Source organism: Pangasianodon hypophthalmus, chromosome 3, assembly GCF_027358585.1.
Source record: "Pangasianodon hypophthalmus isolate fPanHyp1 chromosome 3, fPanHyp1.pri, whole genome shotgun sequence".
In the NCBI taxonomy this organism is placed as follows: Eukaryota; Metazoa; Chordata; class Actinopteri; order Siluriformes; family Pangasiidae; genus Pangasianodon; species Pangasianodon hypophthalmus.
The window spans coordinates 7,008,453-7,032,815 of NC_069712.1; the positions used below are offsets into that span (position 1 = coordinate 7,008,453).

Consider the following 24,363-nt stretch of genomic DNA (forward strand, 5'->3'; position numbering starts at 1 on the left):
GCAAGGCACCGAACCCCCAACTGCTCCCCGGGCGCCGCAGCAAAAAAAGGCTGCCCGCTGCTCCGGGCGTGTGTGCGTGTTCACTACTGTGTGTGTGTGTGCGCGCACTTGGATGGGTTAAATGCAGAGCACAAATTCTGAGTATGGATCACCATACTTTGTCACACTTCACTTCATCAAGTCGGGTTACAATGTTACATAAGAACATTAAGAATTGTCTTCAGTTCCTGATACTGCAATCTCATTTAAATTCTAAGCAACATGTTAAACTGTTTTGGTCCAAACAAGGAAACTTTATCCATCAACCACTGAAAATAAAAAAGGAGTGCATATTCTCTTTTACCAAAGACATTCCTAGCATCTTAAACCCATTCTTTTCCTGCCTTCTCCAATCTACATACCCTTTTCGTCCTTACAGGGATATTACATGCTCATTAGCTGCCAAATGCACCACAGAAACCACTCTTTAAGAATTATTAACACTTAATCAGTCCCAGCTAATTGAGGCTAATACTCCAAGCTATGGGGCCAACTAAGCTAAGCGGATTGCCTCTTTCTTGCCTGAAGTGATACAATATGTGCCAGTGGGAGGAAGAATAGGTGGAGCAAAGCTAGAAAGAGCTGGCCTGCTTATTACCTAACTATGTGGCTTCCACATACAGAGAAGAATGCCTCTTTGGTCCTATTTGCTCAATTAGCTTAGCCATTCACCCTGGGAATGCTTTTGTGCCACCCAGTCACCTGCCAGCAGCCAGACTTATGCAGGAGATTACTGGTCTCTCAGCCTTATTCTCACACTCTCATTTTATACACCTAATAAGAATACATATATATATATATATATATATATATACGTATCAGTATAACTACATGCAGTACACCTCAAACCTATTCCACACACTTTCTATCATGATTGGCATGCCTGATTTTCCTGTGAGTTGAATAGTGAGGCTTGGCTCTGTGCACACCCTACAGTTGGCAGTGACTACCTTCTTGGCACTCATTGTTGGCGCCATTTTCTTTGGAGTGAAGGACAACCAGAGCGGCATACAGAACAGGTAAGTGAGGTCATGCTGACACCTGCAATTAGCCTCACTCACTACACTGGCATCCTTAGGCAGGGGTGATTCCAAGGTGTTGAAGGTCTAAGATTCTAAGATCCCAGAGTAGACTGGAAGCACAAGGAGAATATACTGAATAAAAAATTGTACAGAGAAAATTGGGAAATTGTCTACAGCGGGGACCAAATCTCCTACTGACACTCCAATCCTTAAGGACCTGGTTAGACTGTACCATGTTACAAAAATGGTGTTACTAAAAATAATGGTGGCATTGAGAACTTAGCAAGATTGGGGGAAAATGTCAACTGTCTATACTATATATAGACTATTAAATTGTATATTCTGCCAATTCAAACACAGTTAGCTTCTTCGTATAACAAAGTACCGTATTACCATATGCACAGTCTTTTACCTAGTACAAAGGCTACTAATTAAGACCTTGTAAGGTTTTATAAGGAATCATAAGTGTGGCAAAGACAACAGAATGCTACTCAGGAATCCAGTCAGCCACTAGCATGTGCACCCCCATCTATGAACCACAGTGAACTTAACTGGCTGTAACACCAGATACCAATGAATGATCCATGCATTGGCATCCTTCATGTTGTGGAGCCACTGCAGATCCTAAAGTCATCACCCATTCGATGACCTTCTCATGGTGGGCTGGGTCCAGTCTCAGCCACTCCTTGGATTCTAAGAGTCTCTGGACGAAGGTGAAGAAGTGGTCCCCTTCCTCCAGTGCCATGGAGTGGAAGCACCGATCTCTAGACTGTCGGGTAATCCAGTTGGCACTTGGGCGGCAGACTGCATGCTGCTGACTGGGCCTCACCCATCAGGAACATCAGCATCATCTTGAGTTGTCATTCTGGGGATGGAGAAGGAGCTTAACGACGGGCTTGCAGGAAAGGGAGAAGAGACATTTCAGAGCAGCTCAATCCGTGGCATGCTTGCTCACTATTTGCGTGAACATGTCTTGATGTTTCTGCTGCAGTTTGATGAGAGCCTGAAGTTGCTGCTCCTGCATTTGGGTCAATAACTGTGCTATTTGTGTGAGTGAACTCATGTCTGTCTGTCTGTCTCATGTCTGCTGTGGTCGGAGTATCTCCCAGTTTTCAGCACCAGTGTTGCAGTGACAATGGACAATGCTACTCAGGAATCCAGCAGACTCAGGGTGATTGCACAGGCGAGTGCATGCCATGGAACTATACCTCAGAAACAGGAAAAAAGAAAACAAAAGAAAGAAGAATGTAAATGGTGCTTTGATCCATTGAAACTTGTCTGCTTTCTAGTACTCTGGAACCACCTCATCAGGCTCACGAACAAAGCATCCACGCACACAGCTCACTGACAGAGAGAGAGAGAGAAAGAGAGAGAGAGAGAGAGAGAGAGCATTATGTTGGATAAATAGCATTGCCACCTCACAGCACCAGGGTCCCCGGTTCCATCCTGAGCTCGGTTTTCAGTCAGTGTATGAGTGTTCCCAGGATAGGTGTTATAAATCGGAACAACAAAACACAGTGCACTGCACCTACGATAATTCCTGCAGTTATGAGCAGACATGTTACATACATTTTAGACTTTCTTTGTATCTCCATTATGATCTAACTATGCATGAACACATTAGGCTGTGCCAGGTAACTTTATATTATACGTAAGATAAGCTGAAAGAGACCCACCAAGCCCTGGCTCATGAAGTTCAAGCACCTTATCATTTGTCATTGATGATGATGATGAACCTTGTGAAGACTCCAGCCCTTTATGTTTTACATATGTTTCATGTATTGTGTTCAAAATAACTGCATGACCAACTTATATGAATGAGCCAGTAATAAGACACATATCTGTGTAATTATGTGAGGTTTTGCTTTCAGGTTTGGAGCTCTGTTCTTCATTACGACTAATCAGTGTTTCAGTACACTGTCAGCTGCTGAGCTTTTCATCACTGAGAAGAAGCTCTTCATGTACGTACAGCATTCACCACACTTCCACAGTGCATTTCTGTATCTGTGTATGCACGTTTTGGTTATCAGTTATCTAACTGAGATACAATCCTGCCATTCCTCCATCCCTTCCTTCAGACATGAATACACCAGCGGTTACTACAGAGTGTCTGTATACTTCCTGCCTAAGATCCTGTGTGACATAATCACTCTACGCACGATTCCTGCTGTAGTCTTCACGTGTATTGTCTACTTTATGATTGGTAAGAAATAAAGCTGGTGCATGATAGTGTTACATTTTAAATGCAGAACCCATATTATTGAATGTCTTCTCACAGCAGTACTATGTGTGTGTGTGTGTGTGTGTAGGATTAAAGCTCACACCAGCAGCATTCTTCATATTCATGTTCACAGTGATTCTAGTGGCGTACACAGCCACAGCTATGACCATGGCTATCTCTGTTGGTCAGTCTGTTGTGGCTGTCGCAAACATCTTCCTGACCATTACCTTTGTCTTTATGATGGTAAGTTAGAAATGTTAAACCAGCAACAAGCAGGAGGTGTAGTTTTTAGGGTTTACAAAGTGTAATGGTGTATGTCTGATATTTAATTTTAATACAGAAATATGGAACAGTTTACATCCAAAACGTATTACGGAGCTAAATTAATCAAACCCCTACTTTTTACTCGCTTGCAGAAGAACAGCTTTAGTTCATCCTTTTAGTTGGCATGTTTATTAAATCTTTTAGTTGTCTCTTCCTTCAGTAAGAGCTTTTTTGCACAGAGCAGTTGTCTAACTGTAAGAAACTGGTTATTGTAGATCTTTTCTGGCCTGCTGGTGAATCTGGATAGTGTCATGGCCTGGCTCGCCTGGCTTAAGTACTTGAGCATCCCGCATTACGGACTCACGGTAACAATCACATTTACCTTCGCTGCCTCACACTGACAGTAGTCTCAGCTTCAGATGCTCCTCCCACGGGATTTAGAGTGAATTATATCTATTGTACACTTTTCTGGCCACAAGCTTCAGAATGTTGAAGGCTGCAATCTGATTGGCTCTTCTCACTTGCATGTATATGCACTTCTGTGTGCTGGTTTCTAGTAGGAAAACAAACAGGTGAGAAGTAACAAAGTACAATTACTGGTTACAGATAAAGGTCTGTTTTTTTTAAAGTATTTCTGCTTAACTTCAGTTTTTCTTTTACTGAGTACTTTTGACTTTTACTCACTAAATTTCAAAATCCTACTTCCTACTCACTACATTTTCAAACACTAAATTTCTCTATAATCATATATTTGTAGTCATGAGGTTACTTTTTTAACATTAGACAGCTTCAAGTCGATCTAAATTAAAAATCTAGACTTTAATAGATAGGACAGTGAGAATGAGACACATACACTTTGTACTTATCACAACAGTTGTGGCTATTAGCATTCAGCTAGTTTGTATTATCAGAGTTATCATGCTAGATAACATTTGAGAGATTAGGAATAAAGCTGTTCTTAGTTAGCTTATGTAATGTTTTCCCACATTTATTGGTTCCTTGATGAAAGAGGTACTAATTTACCATCAATGTAATTTGAAGCAGATTTCTTTTTCTTTTGTGAATTGGTTTTGTACTTTTACTTCCATACTTTACATAAAAGTAAGGGTATATATTTTACTACTTCAACCTGTAATTTAACTTCTACCAGAAGACTTGTTCAGAAACAATTTTTAATGTGTTCAGTAAAAAAATTGCATTTTTATTGCACAAAGAATTAGGGTACTTTCATCAACTCTGACCGTGACACACTGGAGCAACATATAGTCACTGGATCTTAAAAAAGTTCACAGAATCGTTTGTTTTTGATTGAAAAATCAATTCTTTCAAAATATACATTCAAAGACAGAAGTGTTGGAGCTTTGCATTAAGACGTGGTTGGTGTGTTTCAACAGGCTTTGGAGATCAATGAGTTTGTGGGACTGAATTTCTGTGAGAATCTCTCTGATGAACTAATATCCAACAACACTCAGGGAATCACGTATGTAAACTACATACACACACTTTGAACACACAGCACACTTACACAGTACTTAAAGTCAGTTTCCATGTGACTGAGTGCCGTTATAGCCTTTAAAATATGAATGTAGCACCACCCACTGGCTGAGATTTGCCAGACAGACAAATATTATTCACATCCACTAGTAGCACTACCTTATGTTACAGTTTCAATAGTTTGTGCACCCAGATGAATATAAATTTGTGATCAGATAGTAGGTCATGAGGTCATGTGATCAGATTGTAGGTCTTGAGGTCCCTTTTGTGCTTCATGTTCCAAGCAGAGCACAACACTGGAACTCCTACATCCCAGGAGAAAATATTTTTAGTCATATTAATAATTTTCTCATGTTTTAGTAATAAATTCTGGGAAAACACACTTCACCCCTTCTCTGATTACAGCCATACGCCTGTGTCTGGCTGTGACTGGACAGTGATTGTGTTTCAGTGTAGCACAACTGTGACGCACCGATTAAACTGAAATGCAAAGCAACTGGGAATTACATTCACTTCTGACTCGCATTCAGTGTTTAATTCTTTAAAAAAACAACCCTTTCTGCTTGTTTTTCACTTAATGTGAGACATAATCATGCAGCATAAGGTTTTGTTTTTCAGCATGACAGAACTGAAAAGCAATACCGTCTGCGTGTTGCATTTCATGTTTTTCCCCTTACGTGATTAGTTTTTAATCTGGCATGGAATCTTCTTCATATTTAAGCTTGATTCCAGTCCATTTTTGAACACTTGTATTGCTTCAATGTTATGTATATTTTTAATATAGCCTTTCTTGAAAATGTAAGCAATATTATGAACATGAAAAACAGTTTCATTTTGTGCTCACAGCTGCACAGGTGAGCAACATCTCCAGGCCCAAGGAATCGACTACTCTACATGGGGATTATGGCAGAACCACATGGCCCTGATAATCATGACCATCATATTCCTTATCATCGCCTACATCAAGCTCAGGTTCATGCGCAAGTACTCCTGAGTGCTGAGACGCCTGTTCCTTTGACTTGTCTTTCCTGAAGAGTAGCCACATTCTTTTCTTTTCAGCCGGACTTCGAAGATTTCAAGGTGTGTAACTACAACAGTGAGAGATCCCATGTGGAGGCCAACAGCTTGGAAGGATCTGCATTTGGTCAAATTGTCAAAAGTTGCTTGTAATGATGAAGGATTTAAACAGATATTTATTCTAAATGATGTAACTTCACATAAATAATACCTTGAGGCCAGTTGTCTAAGCAATACACTGGGCAGCTAAATTCTCAGCCTTTATTTCTAAGGAATGACACAAAGTATTTAGAGTTATGCTTTTTCAGTGTAGATTATAAATAAGGTTTTTGATTTTAGTCCAATGAACGTAATTGTAAATAGTGAAAGTGATCAGGTTTTATACATTGTATCTTCTTTTTAAATGTTGTAATTAATGTTCGCAATTCTATTTTATAAACCCATATACGATAAATAAAGCATCACTCAACTTGCACACAAAATGTCTGGCCGAACTTCAGATTTGTGTTTTCTTCCTGATTTTGTGTTCCTCGATGTTTCTGAAAGGAGTGAGTTTTACTTCATATGGAACAAGTCCACTTTTAATACGGTATGATAAAGTTCTCTGAATTCCAGTCAATAACAACCCCTGCTGCATCTCTCTTTAAGTTCAGACCTTCTAGATATAAACAGAAAATTAATATTAACTATTATTATTGTTTTTGATTCACACTGATGCAGTCATTAATGCTTTCATTAACGTGGCAATACTGGCATACAAAACTAATGTAAATAGATTCAAAACTAATTAACAGTATTAAACTCTGCTCAAGCTCAGGATCGAGTCTGGAGCAGTGCCAATGAGCCGCCCTTACATGAAATATCACATAGCTTCATTATTTTATGTTTTACACAAATTTATGATTTCAACAAAACTCTATATTCTCCTGACACAAATACTGTATATGGGATTTGTAAACGTGAGAGCACAGTCCAAACCGAACCAATTTAATCCTGCACTTCAAAGCAGACTAATCTGTTTTAATGTGGACTAATCCCTCACTACACATCAGTCACACCGGAGATCAGCCTCACACAGACACACATTTTTACACAAAATCCATCAAGAATAGCTGCCTAAACCTGTTCGACACTGTGCCTTAGCTGCACCAGTCAAATCTGTTGAGGTGATCGTTGACCCTTGTTGATCATGGGTATAACCTGGATACTGTAGATTGTACCTTCTATCTCACTATCCAGTGTCATGGTTCAGTGCAACACAGGCGGTTTTCTGTCTCTGTGGAAAAACACCCAGAACTGTGAAAATGTCCAAATAGTTTATTCTCAAACACTGCAGATATTAAAACAGTATTGATTAAAACATTCAGAAATACAGAGCCAAATCTCCAGAGCTGTTTGCTGATAAAAGTTCTGCTCTCACTGGAATGTGCTCACATTATACATATACGTTGGCAAATAGAAAAATATAGCGCCATACTGAATCATACTGAATATCAGCCTTAATAAAGGATATATAAAATGCAAAAAAAAAAAAAAATATCCAAAAGCAGTGTGGGGAAAAAAGGTGTGTCAAAAATGTGCATCTTGAGATTAAGGTTTGCCAGCAAAACAAAAGTATTGACACACTCACACACACACACACACACACAAAATTAAAATAGAGGTATTGGTAAAGATAAAGAAATTGATACAAAAATAGTAACATAGGAGTTCAGTATTATAAGTACTAACAATACAGTACCAAGAACAGTGTATTGTCGTCTCATTACTGACGTTATATCATCAGATTGCTCAGCCCGAGTCAAGGAAATTAAATTTCTGTGCTGAATTTCTGGTGAGGCAAAACTAATATCAGCGAAAAACTTTGCAACTTCAGCTATACGAGTCAAACCAGCACACAATAAGCTTCCCATGAAAGCAGATGCACTCCGAGTCGAAGTTTGTTTCAAGTTACAAAAGGTATAAAAAAAAAAAAAAAAAAAAAAAAAAAAAAAAGACATTAATAAGGAATACATCACCTGGTATAAATTTACATGACAATGCATGCTGCTCGTGCAACTATATTAACTGAAAGCAACTACAAATGTGTGACAAAAATCTATGTTTTAATAACTGACATGGTCGAATTAAATAAAGCTTCGTACTGAGAAAATGTGCTTTAAATACAAATACAAAATATTCTGTGTGATTTATGAATCCGTATATAATAAAAACTACTGATATTGTAAAAGAGGGACTTTCATTGTATGATACCTTCACTCAAATTAGTAACTAAATGATAAAAGTGTATATAAAATCTTTCATCTTTTTTTAACTGTTTGAATACAGTTCGATATTTATATTTATAGAAACAAAACAGAAACCTTAATGTATGACGATCATCATGTGTTCTCTAAATGTTTTGGCTAAATTAACTTTGCGCAGGAAAAGGGTTCGGAAAAAATGTATTCCATTTACGACATTTTTTCATATATATATTTGTAATTAGCCGAAGTATCAAATTTCTAATTAAATATGAAAACAAGCATATTACATTTAAATACTGTATTTCCAAAAGGCACTTACTGGCTTTTCAAATGGTGTTCCATTGGGCTTATAGTGCACTACAATGCCATTATGTTATACCGTATGGAATGAGGATATATAGTGAATAGAAAGCCATTTGGTCTCTGTTGGAGTTTCATCCATAAATAATTACAAATCCTATTCAAAATCTTTTTTTATTATTCTGATTACCCAGATTTGCATTTTCATTTGAGCTAAAAGTCAGTTTTAAGTTACTGAACTGTCCATGTATGTGGACACCATGCATGAAGGAGTTACATAAAAAATGTGTGAAGATGAGTTAAGAGTTAAGATGGCACATTTTCACTTGTATTCTTAGTGGCAATGGAAATGTAAAATTGAGCTAAATACTAGCAACATTTTGCAAACACAGCAAGCATTACTGTATGTAAAGGAATAAAAAGAAATCCCAAACATTAAAGTTCATGATTAAGTGATGATACTGTGTGCTTGTGATTTTCTATGTTTAAGAAAGCAACAATGTGATATCAATTTACAGTGTATCTCTGATGCTAATTTTCGTTCTGTCTGTGGCAGTATGGACCTACAGTCTCATACATATTCAAATGCATTTGAATACGAAATATTTTAGGTTATTAAAAAAAAATCTCATGCAAATGTAATTGGCACAGAAAATTAAGTATTATTAAATAATTTCATGTGATGCCTTCATTTTACAATGACCTCATTAAAATAATAAGTAAATTACTATATATGTGTGCATAGAAAAAGTCCTATACCTTGCATCATTTTGTCATAAATGACTTTTATGCATAAACCTAGACCTATTTTGCTTAGTACCTGGTCTAAAGCTGATTAAAGTTTGTGCCACTGTACCTTAATTAATGTTCATAATGTTCAGAATACACTCCTGCTTAATAATCGATGTACCATTATATAGATAGTGCACTGTGAATAAACTGCATAAAACAAAGGAAAATACTGACATAAGGTGATCACTTAGTGTTGGAATACTTCATAAGGCGATGAGAGCAGTACAAGAGGTCTTACACGTGTCCACCTCCATTCCCTCCGGTGTCTGGGCCCTCAGTGGACAGTGAGGAGGAGGGACGGGTGCTGCGTGGGCGGGGCTGAGCCCCTGGACCAACAGGAGTAGCCTGCTGATGGCTGACCTGAGAGATGGCGTCGTCCGACTCCCAGCGCTCAAGCTCCTCTCGCACCAGCCGCTCCATCTGCTCCCTGTGAGCCTCCGTATCCCTTCCCATCCTTTCATCCTGAGAGAGAGAGAGAGAGAGAGAGAGAATACAAAGGAGTGAAAATTCAAAAATGAGGTGTTTTCATGAATATGCACATAAGAAAATCTGGATATAAATAGCAAAAATTCTAAACAAAAATCTCTAAATTAATCTGGGAAATGTAATTAATACAAGGCTTTATTTTAAGCATAAACTCCAACCATAGAACCAGTTTTGACATCTGCACTACACTGCAATATTACAACATTATTATCATTGTATCAGAGCTCAGCTATAGATGTTATTCATATATACACCAAAGAGTGTTAATAAAACCTTTCTCTACAGTATTTTTCTTTTGACTGACCTGTTATAAATACAATCTTGACGTTAAAATTGCATATGATTACTTTTAAACAGTGAATAAACTCCATACAAAAGGCCACAACCCTCAAAATGTTTCTTTCAAAACCCTTGAGTTGTAGTCATGTACTCTGGGAAAGTTGTAATCTGTGATATATAATTATACAATAACATACAGATTCTAAAGACGGAAATTATGATTTATAGTTTTAGCATCTGATTATGGATTTCCAGTTCATAAGATTACATTCACATTTGCATTTTCGTATGATCCAATTACTTGTCACAACCTGTCACTGGTTTGTAAAGAACTTTCATATGCCTTTATGGTGAAGGCCTCACCTCCATGACACCATCCAGCAGCCTGCTAAGGACCTCTCTCCTCTTCAGCTTGGCCCGTTCCATGGCCTCCAGCTTCACAATAACCGCATCGATCTTGGACACGATACTGCCAATCGAATGCTCCATACGGTCCACCCTCCGCACCAGGCTGACAACACACCACACTTCTCACTACACATCCACATTTCAAGACTTCATATTTAGCTTGTTTTAACTGTGATTCTTAATCACTCAGCGATTTGGAAAGCTAAAGAATAGCTTTTTATTGATTCTGTTTCCATGAGTCAGAACTTTCACATATTCAACATGTAACATTCAATATGATTTGATATGATTAAGATATTCTGTTAATATATTTGTTTCTAGACATGACATAAATGAGAAGCTTACACTTGGAACTCCTCGTAGGACACACCCCCAGAGCTGCTGCCACGGCGACGGGAACTGTGTCCACTGTCCTCATCATCATCCTCCTCTGAGTCGTCCTGGCTACGGGAGAAGCTCCGCCCACTCAGAGGCCTGGGCAGCGAACTGCGTTCCAAATCCAAGTCCTCCTGGCGTGTGTGTGAGAGACACTGAGCATCTGTACAGGTGTGTGTGCGTGTGTGTGTGTGTGTTCATCTGATTTAATGACAAGGACTATTTCTTAATGTAGCAGTTCAGTTAAAAGCAGAAATTGTCCCCCAACTGTAAATATAGCCAATCGGGAGTTTGTAAGTTTGTAGCTAATAAGTAATGGTAGCTTATAGATACCCGTTTAGCACTGTGCACTTCTGAACCAAGTCACACGTTTGCCTCAAACAACATTTCTTTTTACATAACAGTTTTACAAAAAAGTGTATTAAGAATAAGTCAGGATTTAACAATATTAAATATTTAACAATATTAAATAATCCTTCTAACATACTATTTCTCTTTCAAAATTTATACCTGATGAGATACCAACCTTTGTTCTGAGCAAGAAGGTGATTTTAAATTTTTAGCTTTAAGATGGCTGCTATGACTATTCAGTAGTTTTTTTTTTTTTTCATTTTTTACAGCTAATAGTGTGTCATACAGTGTCAGAAAAAACATCAGTGACAATAAACAACTCAGCATAGTTTGAAGCCAGTGTGTGATGATTTAGACATGCAGTTTGTATAATGCTTAACTGGTAGCTATAAGTTTCCCTTCTACTTACCTGATGAACTACAATTTTGCTATGCATTTCATTTCTGGTCAAACATTTTCAAGTTGCTATATTCTGTAACTTGATTAACTGTTCTTGGTACAGTTCCCTTATTACTTCAGGGACTGAAATATTACTTCCTGGCTGACTTTTGCTTCAATCTGACTAACCCAAGTATTCAAGTCTCTTTTTTCACACAACGGGCCTCATCCATCAATTTTTCACTAACGTTGTGTGTTTTCGTGGATTTTTTCCTGAATTTCATTGTATTCACATGCACATGTTGACAAATGCCAATCTGCCGTAATTTACCATGCACAGTAATGGCACAGCTGACTTACATTTATTGATGTTTGTAGAGCTAAAAACTAAACCGTGAAAGAGTGCCTTGTAAGCACGACGTGCACTAAATCTTCCAGTAATGCAGCTCAGCCACTGCACGTATTGGCTATCACATGCACACAATAACTCTTCCTGCTTTTATAGGGTGCTATTTCTTTTATCCTAACTGAACTAATCTTATTTGTCCTAATTTATGGACTTGTTTTAGAGTGCCTTATTTCAAGTTTCAAAATTTTCATTAAATTTGTGTGTGCAATTGAAATAAATAAGCTATTTAAACTTGACAGTGTAATCTGCATATAAAATTGCAGGAACTCGCCAGTTATACGATTTGATCCTGATCAGTCCAGGAGTGACTCTCATTATTTGTAAATTTACACAATCTCAGGAGCTTTCACAGGATACGAATGTTTTCCAAACCAAACTTATTTTCGTGAATATCACTTTTCTTCTGTAAATGCTCCCTTGAATGATTTACAAATAAATTCATAAATCAAGCCCGTTAACTTTGCATTTACTCACTCTCTCTTTCTCCAGGTCATCTCTCATCTGCTGGTGTTCGTGCTCAGTGAGCTCCTGGTCTCCATCCAGATCGTACTTGGCAAAAATGGCTTCAATCTCAGCATCTGAGTGTCCCTTTCTGCAAACACATCAGCACATATTCACTCATCACACACATCAATCTTTTAGTTTCATCATCTTTAAGAATGTTAGCCAGGCAATGTTTTGGTCACCCTCGCAGGTCCTGCCGGAGCTCATCGAAGTTGAGTTTCCCTCCTGCCTGACGAAGGCTATCAGAGATGTCATCAACCGCCGTCTTCCTCAGCCTCAGTTTCACCATGGCCTTGTGGTAGCCCTGAGAAATCACACCACTTTCTATGCATTTCTCCATTCTTTTTTTTACATTTCTCTTGACTTTCAGCTATTTAGTTTTCTTAACTCAACAAAAAAAGCAAAAGTACGCTAGGTGCAAAGCCCATGTGATCACATGATTTACATACCTTTTTAATGAGGTCAGTAATCTCCATTTCGGATCTCTGCTGTGCCATGTCAGCCTTCACCTCTGCGTAAGTGTCATTGATGATGGCTAAGAACATGTTCTGAAGAAAGAAAGAGGGAACAATTAAAAAAAAAAAGGCTGACCACTCAATGTCATCATTACAGAAACCAGTTGCTACAGGCACACACACACACACACACACACAATTCACCTTACCATCACACCTATATGTGGCTCTATCCCAAACTGTTACCACAAAGTTTGAAGCACGCAATTGTATAGAATGTCTTTGTATGCTGTAACATTATAATTTCCCTTCACTGGAACTAAGAGGCCCAAACATGTTCCAGCATGACAATGTTCCTATTCATAAAGCGAGCTCCATGAAGACATGGTTTTCCAAGGTTAGAGTGGAAGAACTCGAGTGTCCTGCACAGAGCCCTGACCTCAACCCCACTGAACAGCTTTGGGATGAACTGGAACACTGACTGCACCCCAGTCCTCCCCAGGCCTCCTCGCCTGACATCAGCGCCTGATCTCATTAATGCTGTTGTGGCTGAATGAACACAATTCCCCACAGCCACGCTCCAAAATCTAGTGGAAAGCCTTCCCTGAAAATTTGAGATTATTATAACAGCAAAGAGGGACTAAATCTGGAATGGGATGTTCAACAAGCACATATAAGTGTGAAACTTTTGCCCATATAATGCATGTTCAAAAATGATGGCAAATAATAGAGATCAAATTTTGGTCATAATTCACCTAAAGTGGGAAAACTACATGTAGACGTGAGCGACAGAACAATAATACTGTATAATTTCTTAATGGCATGATATGTGAGAATCTACATTTACTTTGTAAGCCGCCAATAAACGCTCAGAGAAAGTGCAATACAATAAAGTTGTTCCTGAATGCAAGAATTTTTTTTTTGCATCATTTAAAAAAATGTTGCTTTAGATGTAGTGTTAAATTAAGGTGTGAGTGCTCTTCTCTATTTGGTTACATGTTCACACATGTAAAGAAATAGGAAAGGGAAAGATACACTAAAATACAGACTACTGTATTTTATGTCCAGTAGTCATCTGATATTTTTTTTGGTTCACTTACCAACAGAATCATGAACATGAAGAAGACAAAGGTGGTGAAGTAAATCGGCCCCAGGACTCTGTCAGACTCTTCGATCTCTGAGAAGTCAAAGTCTCCTAGAATGATCCGGAACTGTGTGAAACTGCACGGGGAGACGGAGATAGACAGCAAGCATGACGAGACATATTAAGAATTTATTTTCTCTTAATTGCTTAAACATTTTAAAAACAAACATACAGGACAATGGCAAACTTTGAATTGTTTGAGGATTACTGATCCATTTTCAATTGCTTAACCTACTTTTAGCAAAGAGGAAAATAATTGTTATGCAACACTTACAAACTTCCTGGACTATAATAATAATACTAATAATAATAATAATAATAATAATAATAATAATAATAATAATAATAATAATTGGTTATTTCAGATAGTGACTTTCTTAATCTAAGGTCGCCTTTCTCAACCACAAGTTATACGACATAAATTGAGGAATTCCCGATTCTGATTGGTCAGATGATGTTGACTGGGTGGATTAAGTTGACTTTGTGGTTTCTCAGGCTTATTAAAGAGAGAGAAAAAAGGAGCAGGTAAGGGGATGATTGTTTATAGCTGCTATAATGTCAGTGATGACAAGAACGACCTTAAATAATGTGGACCTTCCACAACATTAACTGCAACTACAAACTGATAAAATATATCAGTTTGTGTCCTTCTTCAATAAATACAAAAGTGTAATAAATAAAAAACTAGCAAATTGCTATGGTACAAGAGGAATAAAACACTTTGGGATGTGTTGTAATAAGTAAATAATCAGCTTTGGGGTGGTAACAGTAACTCCGCTTTGTGCAGAGCTACATTTTCCTATAAACGTTTGCCCCTGAGTGTTTTATTCCTCACGTAATATGTTGTATTTTGAGAGAAAATGGATAAAGAAACAGACAGGCAGACAGACAGACATCAGAGTAAAGGGCTCCTGGACTCACATGCAGGCTTGGAAGGTGCTGAAGTCGTTGAGTTGTGCGCCGAACACCAGGTAGGCCAGCTGCGCGTATGCCAGGAACACGATGAAGAACATGATGGCAAATCCCAGCAGGTCTTTAGCACACCGGGACACAGTGCTGGACAGCTGGCTCATGGTCTTATTAAAATTGATGAACTTAAATAGCTGCAGAAAGAGCAATGGATTTTAACTATAATTCCTCAGCCAGCTGAGTTTGCGGTTGAAAATGTTAACTGGACAGCGGATAAACAGTGAATAGATCCACAGATAAGAGGCTCACTTTGACCCAGGCGAGAAAGACGATGATAGCGGCCAGATTGTTGAACTGAACCTGCAGCCGAGCGAGCGGACCGAAGTTCGGGTATGTGCTGTGGTTCTCCAGCAGGAACTTCAGCCTGTTGCTGACTGCTGAAGTCCTGTAGATGTTCATAATGATGGCCGGCACGCTCAGCTGAGAGAGACAAACAGAGAGATAAACAGAGAAATCATATGAACAACAGAAGGGCTGAGAAATTTGCAGTATTATGAAACACTAAAGTTTCACTAAGGGTGCTTTCTCAAACACGCTAATTTTACATGTGATCCTATGTGAAGCGACGGATTGTGGCCGCTTTTAAAAAGCGCTGGTCACAGTGGAATTGAAAAAAAGTTAATCTTTTCAGAAATGCGCAGTGATGTCAAGTGCTTTTTTTACCTCTGTACCAATCAGGTCGCAATTGCCAATTCTACAGTCTTGCAATGTAACTAAAAATAACGACGTGTCTTTTTGGAAAAAATTCACTGGTAAGCGATGTGATGTCCCACTTTACTTGTGGCAGCATGTATTCAAGTCACACAAGCAGCTCAAATTCTTTTGATTTTCTGCCTCCAAAGATACAGTGAAGGCCAACAACATCCTCATCAACAGAGTTATAACAGTCTTTATTATATCTGCATTACTGATTATTAATCATATCTATACAGCAAAATAGGCTAGTTACTCAGCCAATACTAGCTAGGACTAGAATAAACACTGTTCATTTTATAGTGTGTGCATTGTGTGAGCCATTTTTTCCCCATATAAGCACAAAAACCCCTCCAGCACTGCGCACAATCACCCTTTCTCTAGTTTATATGTAAAACAAACATTTCACTATAAACCACTGCTCACTGGTTGCAACAGGTTCTACAGCTGTAAATTCATATTTGTAGCCTTTCTAATCCTAGTCCTGGTCTTAGTCAGTATGCAGCAGTACCGTTACTATGAGCACATCCAGGCAGTTCCACAAGCTTTTGAAGTAGCGCAGGCGGTGCAGGCGGATCTCTAGCACCTCCTCCACCATGTAGTACAGCACGAAGAAGCAGAAGATGACCTCACACATCCCCACAAAGTGGTCCCAGCTGGACACATAGCGCACCAAGCGCACAGTCTGGAACTGCCATGAGGTCACAGCACCCCCTGTGGCTGGAAACTCCACCAGCAATCTGTAAATGGCGTAAAAGAGGCAAAAATACTCACTGGCTGATGCTATGAGTTCGCATAACATTTGCATACTTGAAAGCAAAAATCCACATTTGAATGTTTAAAATCCTATGTTTTTACTTTTAGCTGCCTAACACAAGCTGCCTAGCTCATTAGCACTATTCTTCCAGCTCACTAGCATATCACGATAAAATACAGTATGTCACAATACACTTTACTGAGATATTATTGGATATTGTGACATCTTTTTTATATATAACTTTCTACTATGTTGTTTTTTAAATAATGATCGTGTATTGTAGAAATGTCTTCAAGTGTTGTGATGCGATATTTTCGTCATATCACCCACCCCTAAAGACAGTGTTTTACTCTGCTGTGGTTGCTATGGTGATCTCAAATTTCCAGTCAGAAGATTGCAGTTGAGCAAAACGTATGCTTGCCTAAACGTAAATATTTACAAATAATTATAACTCTTTTTTTTTTATTATTTTTTTTAAATAATTCATTTTTTTATTGGAGACCAATAAGGTTGGGTAATAACTAAATATAATAAATCTAAGAATATCCTTTATAACGATAATAACAAATAAAACGTATAAACAAGTAAATCCTACCCTGCAACCTTAGAGACTAAATAATGCCTTTTCCTCTTCGAGGTTGAAGAATTTATATTACGGTACACTAATAAAGACCATCGCTACATAATGAGTATATCTTTATTTTGATATCAGTTAGGTGCCATTCAGGTCATTTTTGTTGCAAATTGTATTAGAAGTATTTTCTCATAATAAAGTGTTGTAGGTAAATTACCTTTCCTCAATTACCAGCAGCTATTTTCCTCAATCTGATTCGTCTGAGTGATTGATCAGATTGATTCAGCAAATCACTGCTCTAAATAAAGAGTCAACGTTCGCCTGCTGTGAGTTCTTCTGTGGGTCTGTGTGTACCTGATGATGCAGAAGAGGTTGATGTTGCCGTTGTAGACGGAGAAGTCGAGGAACACGGCTCTGGTGCCTCGATCCAGCCACAGGTTGGCCTTCAGCTCCTGCAGCTGTCTGCTGGACTCGTCTCTGGTGCGGGACAGATCCTGATAGAAACCTCCTCCTCTATATGTGGCCACTTCACCTGAGTAGCTGCTTTCCCCAAGGCTGCTCTCCTCAGAGTACAGCCATCTGAGACAGACACACACACACACACACACACACAGGGGATCAGACCATACTTTCTGTCTCACAGAAGCTAACTGAGTAGCCTAGTGTGAATGTTAAGTGCCACTATGTTTGTGATTACATAATACCAACCAGCTAATATATTCAATGAATATCAAATAAACTTGTCCATTAGTACAGTTGTTCTCAGTGTTTTTGGAGCCAGAGACCCTTTTACATTTAAAATAAATTTCACTAACCCCCTGAGTACAGATTCTTTCAAATATTAGGCTAATTAATCAAATATGTACAGTATTATGAGCTTGTTTTATTCCTGAATCTTGAGGAAGTTGATATTCTTTACAGGCCGACTTGTTTGAGTTACTGAGGTTTCGATTAAACCCATTCAATTCAGGTAGATATCTACTAGAACTCAATAAATATAATTTTGATAAAGCTTTGATAATAAAGGACCCTATGAGTCCTTGGACCCCGCTATGAGAACCACTGCATCAGTAAGTGCAACATCCAGCGAAACAGCCGGCTGTCTGATTTGGCGATGGGAAAACCTTCCAGAAAATTAAATCCACTGTAATTTTTTTTTATGTGTTGTCAGTACGTTCTCCATAACAGACTACATCCATTTGCTCATTCATGGTGACTGTTATATATGTATTCATGCTTCCATTTTCACTGTGGAAGTACATAAGATCACCAGAAACTGTTTTAAACCAGCTCAGTGTATGATTTAGAACAGACTTTACACCAGAGACTTATGATCTTTAGTTCAACACACTAAAATGTGCAATGTTGCTGAGGCCCAGGACTGGGAAACACGACTTATAAAATGTACTGTGTATAAAGTATCTAAAAAAAAAAAAAAAACTTCTCATTTGTAGATGCAGTAGAAAAGTCCTGCAGTAGAAAAATAATTATTGGCGCTGGTTTGGTTTTTGAGACATTATAGTGTTAAACATCAAGCTAAGTAACTGCTGTCAATCAGTATGTGATGTGACACGCCCACATTTCTGTTCAGACAGAAAATAAAAGTTTTTGCCGGTTTTAGTTATAATTAAATCATTGTTAGGGATATATACTGTACTTCTTGAATGCTTACCATTGGTAAAACCTTATTAAATTACAAGTCCCAAAGATATATATATATTTATTTTTAACGTGAAACCATGTTGCCAGGGGCTTTAGTATATTGTGTTAGATAATTTATACACTAAAAGGTACCTATACTATATAACCTATTATTAACAAAATACTGTACAATATGCTTCACTTCATTATAAACGCATGTAACACTGTGTGAGTTTTACATTCTCAGGGAAATGTTTTTTTTTTGTCTTACGCAGTGCCATTTTTCAGTCCAAATGACTTCTTGTCTTCGTAGGCGGCTGCATAGACTCCGTAGCAGTCATACACTTCGTCCTTCAGCTGCTCGTGAACAGGACAGGACTCATTGAGAACTTTGACCTGACGCAGGCGCGGGACTCCCAACAGCAGGTTCTCATAATAGATGAGGCTCTGGTTCTCCGGCAGGCTCTTGTTGTTGTACCACACTTCCCAGTACATCCCGTTTAGGAAAGGCCCCTCTGTGTACTGAAACGAAGTGCTTACTTCATTTAATGATCACATGTTAAAACAGATTTAAAAAAAAAAAAAGAAGAAGAAGAATGTGCTCAAAGTTATTTCATTGAAATGCAGCATAGCGGTCTTTACTTTCCAGAAGTCCTCCATGTTGGAGAGGCTCCTGAAGGTGGTGGCATCTCCACTCGACAGCGGCGTGTCCAGGAAGAGCTGCGACATGACTTTAGTGTAGTAGTACATGTTAGTGCTCACCATCCCGTATGTTACTGAAACACATTCAGACAAAACATTCAGATAAAAAATTGTAACAGATAAAAACAGATCTTCCCATAAATTCATTTCTTGCATCTTCTATTTTTTCTCTTATATATAGAACTGGACTGCTATAAAATTTGCAGTTTTTCTTTTTTTAAATTTCTCTTCACAGGCCTGCCGTTCTTCTAAGAAGGCTTTGGGAGTATTTCATTTCTTTCTGTTTTTTTGCTCCCTCAAAGCTAGCCTCATGTGCTAAAATGGTTCTGCCAGGAAACTGTATAATGATCCAGCCGAAGCCAGACGTTTGGACCAGTGGGCAAAAACAGGACCACATGTTATCCTTATTAACAACTCTGACTGCTCAAATCTCCATATTATGTTTCTGATTGCAGGTAATCAACTGGAAAAACGCAACCGTAAGTCATCCTGCTGCTCTTTAATTGTTCGTCTAGTTCCAGCCTTCTTCAGACAGGATAATACTTTTGTGCCGTCATCACTGTACAAACATGGCACAGTTTGAGAACTTCCATAAAGTAATGATGAAGTACAGTCCAGTTATAATCACACGGAGATTTAAACACTAAGCCAATGACTACAGCATTAAAAACAAGTGAAATTAAAAGGAATTGTACTATGGTAATCATAGCTCTGAATGTAGATCAAGCTGCAAGGCAAATCACAGGTGTGTGTACATGTGTGTGTATATGTGTGTGTGTGTATATGTTATTGTTTCTATGGTAACAACTTGTACATACATGGACATGTGTAATTGTGGAAAATGTGTAATTAACTTTTCTAATAGGTTTTCTATAATATTAAGTTTTCAGACATAGGAAAGTCTTCAAGACAGAGGGCTTTTCGTTTTCTCGGGAACATAATGTTGCACTATTTTTTGTCTCAGTAACGTCACAAGAGAAAAAAAGAGAGGCTGAAAAATAATCAATTTGTGGGTTGTAGCAGTAATTCTGCTTCGTTCGGGCCAAATCCCACCACCATGCTGCTGATTATTTTCCTAAAACAGCACACATCCAAGTGAGTTATTCCTTACATGTCACCTATAATTACTGTATATTTTTGGAAAATTTGTTTCTATTAAGTTTGCCTTGTTGTATAAACTTTGCCTTATTAAGCCTGGGTACATTGTGAGGAACTCATTTTAAACTGCAGTGCATTTACCAAAAATATTTAGTTCCTGGTTTTCGTTTGCAAAATGTGACAAAATGCATCAACTGGACATCTAATAATCTTTGAAAGATACAAAACTTGTTATATTTTGAAGAAACACCTAGTGTTATTGTGGCAGTAGCTATTCTTTCATATAAAGGTAACAAGCGCTTCTTGTCAGGATAAGTTTAAATTTCAGTGTGTTTCACTTACAGATGCATAAAGTGATGAGGAAAAGGACATAGGTGATCATCTCTCGCAGAACATTCTTCAGGTACATCTCTCTGCTGCTGTCCCTCTCCTCCAGGAGACGTGTGCCCCACAAAACTGAAATCATTCAGCAGACTTCAACATTAAATTACAATATTACACTCACAGTATTGCCAAATGTAATGTCTCATAAATGACTGCAAAACAAGGTAACACTGTGTCTGGAATGGTGCCTTACTTCCTAAAAACATTACAATGTAGATATATGGGTATTCTCTATCTGCTAGTGAATGTCATTTGTACAACAACTAGTTTCAGTGCATTCTGGGATATTACGAGTGCACCAAATCAGGATTCATTTGCAAGAATCGGGAACTTCATTCCCCATTCACTCATGGTATTAAAATTCATCTCAAGTGATCAAAGAAGTGTAAGGTCTGGTGCATCACGTAAACCACTTCCGGAGGCGGTCAGGGACACAAATATTACACCACATAACATTTCTACTGTGTGAACACGAAGACGTCCCTGCAACATTCAAACAGCTGTCTATTTAACAGCATGATGGACCTAACCGGAGAATCCAATCACAAGTGGTCACTGAGCTACTCGTGTTCTCCACGTGTCCACGTGGGTTTGCACCAGGTTCTCCCACGTCCTCCCAACTCCCAGAAACATGCACATACGTGGACTGGCTACTGTAAATTGCCCGTAGGTGTGAATGTGCGTCTGCATGGTGCCCTGCAATGGATGGCGTCCCACCCAAGGCCTGGGTGTATTTCCGACTCGCATCTGAACAGGATAAAGCACTTAAGATGAAGATAAAGTGTAAAGTCACTAGAGATGCAGTTGAGATATGAAAAATGCCAGATGTAAACAGCTATCCGTCTAAGATGTCCACTTGCAATCGGATCGCTCAAGATGTATTTTAGATGTATCTGATGTGAACATGATCTTATTGGCAACAGAATATCCATACTTTTCTGATTTTTTTTTTCCAGGTCTGGGAATAAGTGCCTTTACTTTTGCATTGCACCTTTCTGGAAAATGCCAAAACTTCATAAATAGTGCACTGTATAACGAATAGATGAGCTCAAAAGTATGTAAGCACTGATGTAAATGATGGTGAGTAGTTCAGAAGGCATGCATTACGTCTGATTTTCTCCAGGATCCTTGCTCCCCAGCTCGGCGGCTCGTGGTGAAGTCCATCAGCGGGAGGAGTCGGGTAAAGTCCCCGGTGGATGCGCGCGTTGCTCCCGCCGCTGAAACTCCCGAGTCCGCTGCTGCCGCTGCTCGAAGTGTCGGATAAAGACCTCCGTCCTGGGCTCCAGTTCGCCTCCATGCCCTCTTCAGGCTCGAATCCCGGGTTGTCCCGGCTCCACGCCTGTCTGGAGCTGGAGTTCGACGACGGAGAAGGTTGATCCTCGGGGACCCCGAGCCCCACTTCTCCCTGCGGCTCCATCCTCTCCAGCTCCAGCCCTTCAGCCGGCGGAGGCTTCTGCGCATGCGCAGAGTTCGGCGCTCTGGCTGCTTGACAACGGGTTCGACTAGAACTCATGTTCTTATTTATTTATTTTACTATCTCTTCGGGTTAAATTTATATTTATTTTATCGGTGGGACCTTCAGAAAAACATAGTTTGTGATATAATATCACGTACTAATTATATCAACTGTTTCAAAAACGCCAAGTGGAGAAAATTACAGGAGGCTAACGTTATATCTCAAGCAAAACAATTTCCTGCGTTAGCAAAGTACCAAAATATGTTCTAAACTTTCCAGCTATAAAGCTATAAAGACTTGTTAAATGACTTAACAATATTATAAAATATTACACAATATCCTTCTTTACTGGTTAAACAGAAACACGCAAAGAAAAAAAGTAAGAAGGGAAAACTTTGTCCAAGAAATAACTTCACTCTGGTCTGAAGGTAGCGTTAACGGTTTTGTGAGGAAAAAATACCAAAGTTACAACAAAAAACACACTTAACTACACGCCTACTGCTGAAATGATCAATTCCAGAGTAGGTTCAGAAGCCCAAGTCCTCCGTTATTCTGTCAAAGAGAGGAGAAACACTCTTCTCGTCCAGCATCAGCCATCTTGTTCCCACTAGTCTTCCCAAAAATATTCTCCACGGCTGTGTCCCAAATAGCACACCGCCTCACTAAATAGTATGCATGCGTGACGGTGACGCCCGTGAGAGGTGACGTACTGTTTCCATGACTACTTAGTAGAATACAACGCGTTTGGGACGCGGCCCGAGTCTCATTCGTTTAGGAATCAGATGCGACCGCATATGGCGTCTGCTGATGAACATCTGGAACCGTCTTGTGCCTTCTTGATCATAAAAGTTTTAAAATATATCATTCATTTACATTTTTTGGTTAATATATATATGTTTTTTCCAAATATGCACTTTCTTAGGTGTATTGGATGCCTTTAACAACACTTGCATAGCAAATTATCCAACAAAAATATTTGAGTACCAAATGGCGCCTTAGTACATTTAAAGTGCACTACATAGGGTGGAAAAACATTATTTCATACCATATGAAGTGCACTTTTAGTGGAATTTGAGATTCCACCAATTAAAAGATTGCATAACCTCCCTTTGTTTGGATTCTGCTGTTGCTAGGCAACAGTCTCTATTCCACCCGCCCCCAATCCTTTGATTGGGCAGGAATATTGAGGGACATCTTCAACAGCCAATAGGCTCTCACCATCTCTAAACTATCTTAATTACGCTATTAATTATGCAATCTATGTTGCTAAGTTCGATGATATAGAAAACTGGTAAATATAAACACAAGTTTTTATTTTTAAAATACTAAAGAATTGTGTTTATTTTTATACACTATATAGCCAAAAGTTTGCGGACCGCTGACCATCACACCCATATGTGGTTCTTCACCAAACTTTTGCTACAAAGTTGGAAGCACACAACTGTCTAGGATGTCTTTGTATGCTGTAGCATTACAGATTCCCTTCACTGGAACTAAGAGGCCCAAACCTGTTCCAGCATGACAATGCTCCTGTGCACAAAGCGAGATCCATGGCGTATGGAAGAAAGTAGGAGCCCTGACCTCAACCCCACTGAACGCCTTTGGGATGAGCTGGAATACCGATTGCACTTCAGGCCCCCTCGCCAGACCTCTCTAATGCTCTTGTGACTGAATGAACAAAAATCCCCACAGTCACGCTCCAAAATCTAGTGGAAAGCCTTTCCAGAAGAGTGGAGCTTATTATAATAGCAAATTAGGACAGTTCATAGAGCATGCGTGTGCTTTACAGCATGTGAGTGTGATTACAGTATGGCAATGCCCCTGTGCACAAAGCGAGCTCCGTGAAGACATGGTTTGAGTGAAAGGTTGGAGTGGAAGAACTCGAGTGTCCTGCACAGAGTCCTG

General features: G+C 38.9%; 2 protein-coding genes across 3 annotated transcripts in view; one reads left to right on the forward strand and one right to left on the reverse strand.

The window, feature by feature from the left end:
- abcg2d (ATP-binding cassette, sub-family G (WHITE), member 2d) overlaps positions 1-7,594 on the forward strand; it is a 20,148-nt gene extending 12,554 nt beyond the window's left edge. Inside the window, exons 11-17 of the mRNA XM_053232815.1 lie at positions 976-1,058; positions 2,933-3,022; positions 3,140-3,264; positions 3,371-3,525; positions 3,822-3,911; positions 4,941-5,026; positions 5,887-7,594. Of these exons, the coding sequence (XP_053088790.1) occupies positions 976-1,058; positions 2,933-3,022; positions 3,140-3,264; positions 3,371-3,525; positions 3,822-3,911; positions 4,941-5,026; positions 5,887-6,034 (777 nt within the window). The 3' untranslated portion in view covers positions 6,035-7,594. The remainder of the gene's footprint in view (positions 1-975; positions 1,059-2,932; positions 3,023-3,139; positions 3,265-3,370; positions 3,526-3,821; positions 3,912-4,940; positions 5,027-5,886) is intronic.
- pkd2 (polycystic kidney disease 2) lies at positions 7,355-23,101 on the reverse strand. Of its 2 annotated transcripts, none has more exons than XM_026932741.3 (15): positions 22,110-23,101; positions 20,961-21,074; positions 19,461-19,594; positions 19,090-19,340; positions 17,532-17,756; positions 16,358-16,586; positions 15,403-15,573; positions 15,106-15,287; positions 14,141-14,261; positions 13,035-13,133; positions 12,768-12,889; positions 12,556-12,673; positions 10,914-11,074; positions 10,524-10,671; positions 7,355-9,857 (listed from the first exon to the last, which is right to left on the reverse strand). In XM_026932741.3, exons 1-15 carry the CDS (start codon positions 22,513-22,515, stop codon positions 9,630-9,632), a joined length of 2,709 nt encoding a protein of 902 aa, XP_026788542.3. In that variant the 5' UTR covers positions 22,516-23,101; the 3' UTR covers positions 7,355-9,629. The 2 variants fall into 2 exon arrangements, with proteins under 2 accessions (XP_026788542.3, XP_026788533.3); XM_026932732.3 differs by having other exon boundaries at positions 10,914-11,077.
- Between the last annotated feature and the right edge of the window lie 1,262 nt (positions 23,102-24,363).

Excerpts from the sequence above, each read along its gene's own strand:
- pkd2 (XM_026932732.3), bottom strand. The coding sequence starts at position 22,515 with ATGAGTTCTAGTCGAACCCGTTGTCAAGCAGCCAGAGCGCCGAACTCT. Across the intron at positions 21,075-22,109 it reads GATCCTGGAGAAAATCAGAC|TTTTGTGGGGCACACGTCTC; the intron begins GTAATGCATGCC and ends GAATGATTTCAG. Across the intron at positions 11,078-12,555 it reads ATGACCTGGAGAAAGAGAGA|GAGGACTTGGATTTGGAACG; the intron begins GTGAGTAAATGC and ends CACACACGCCAG.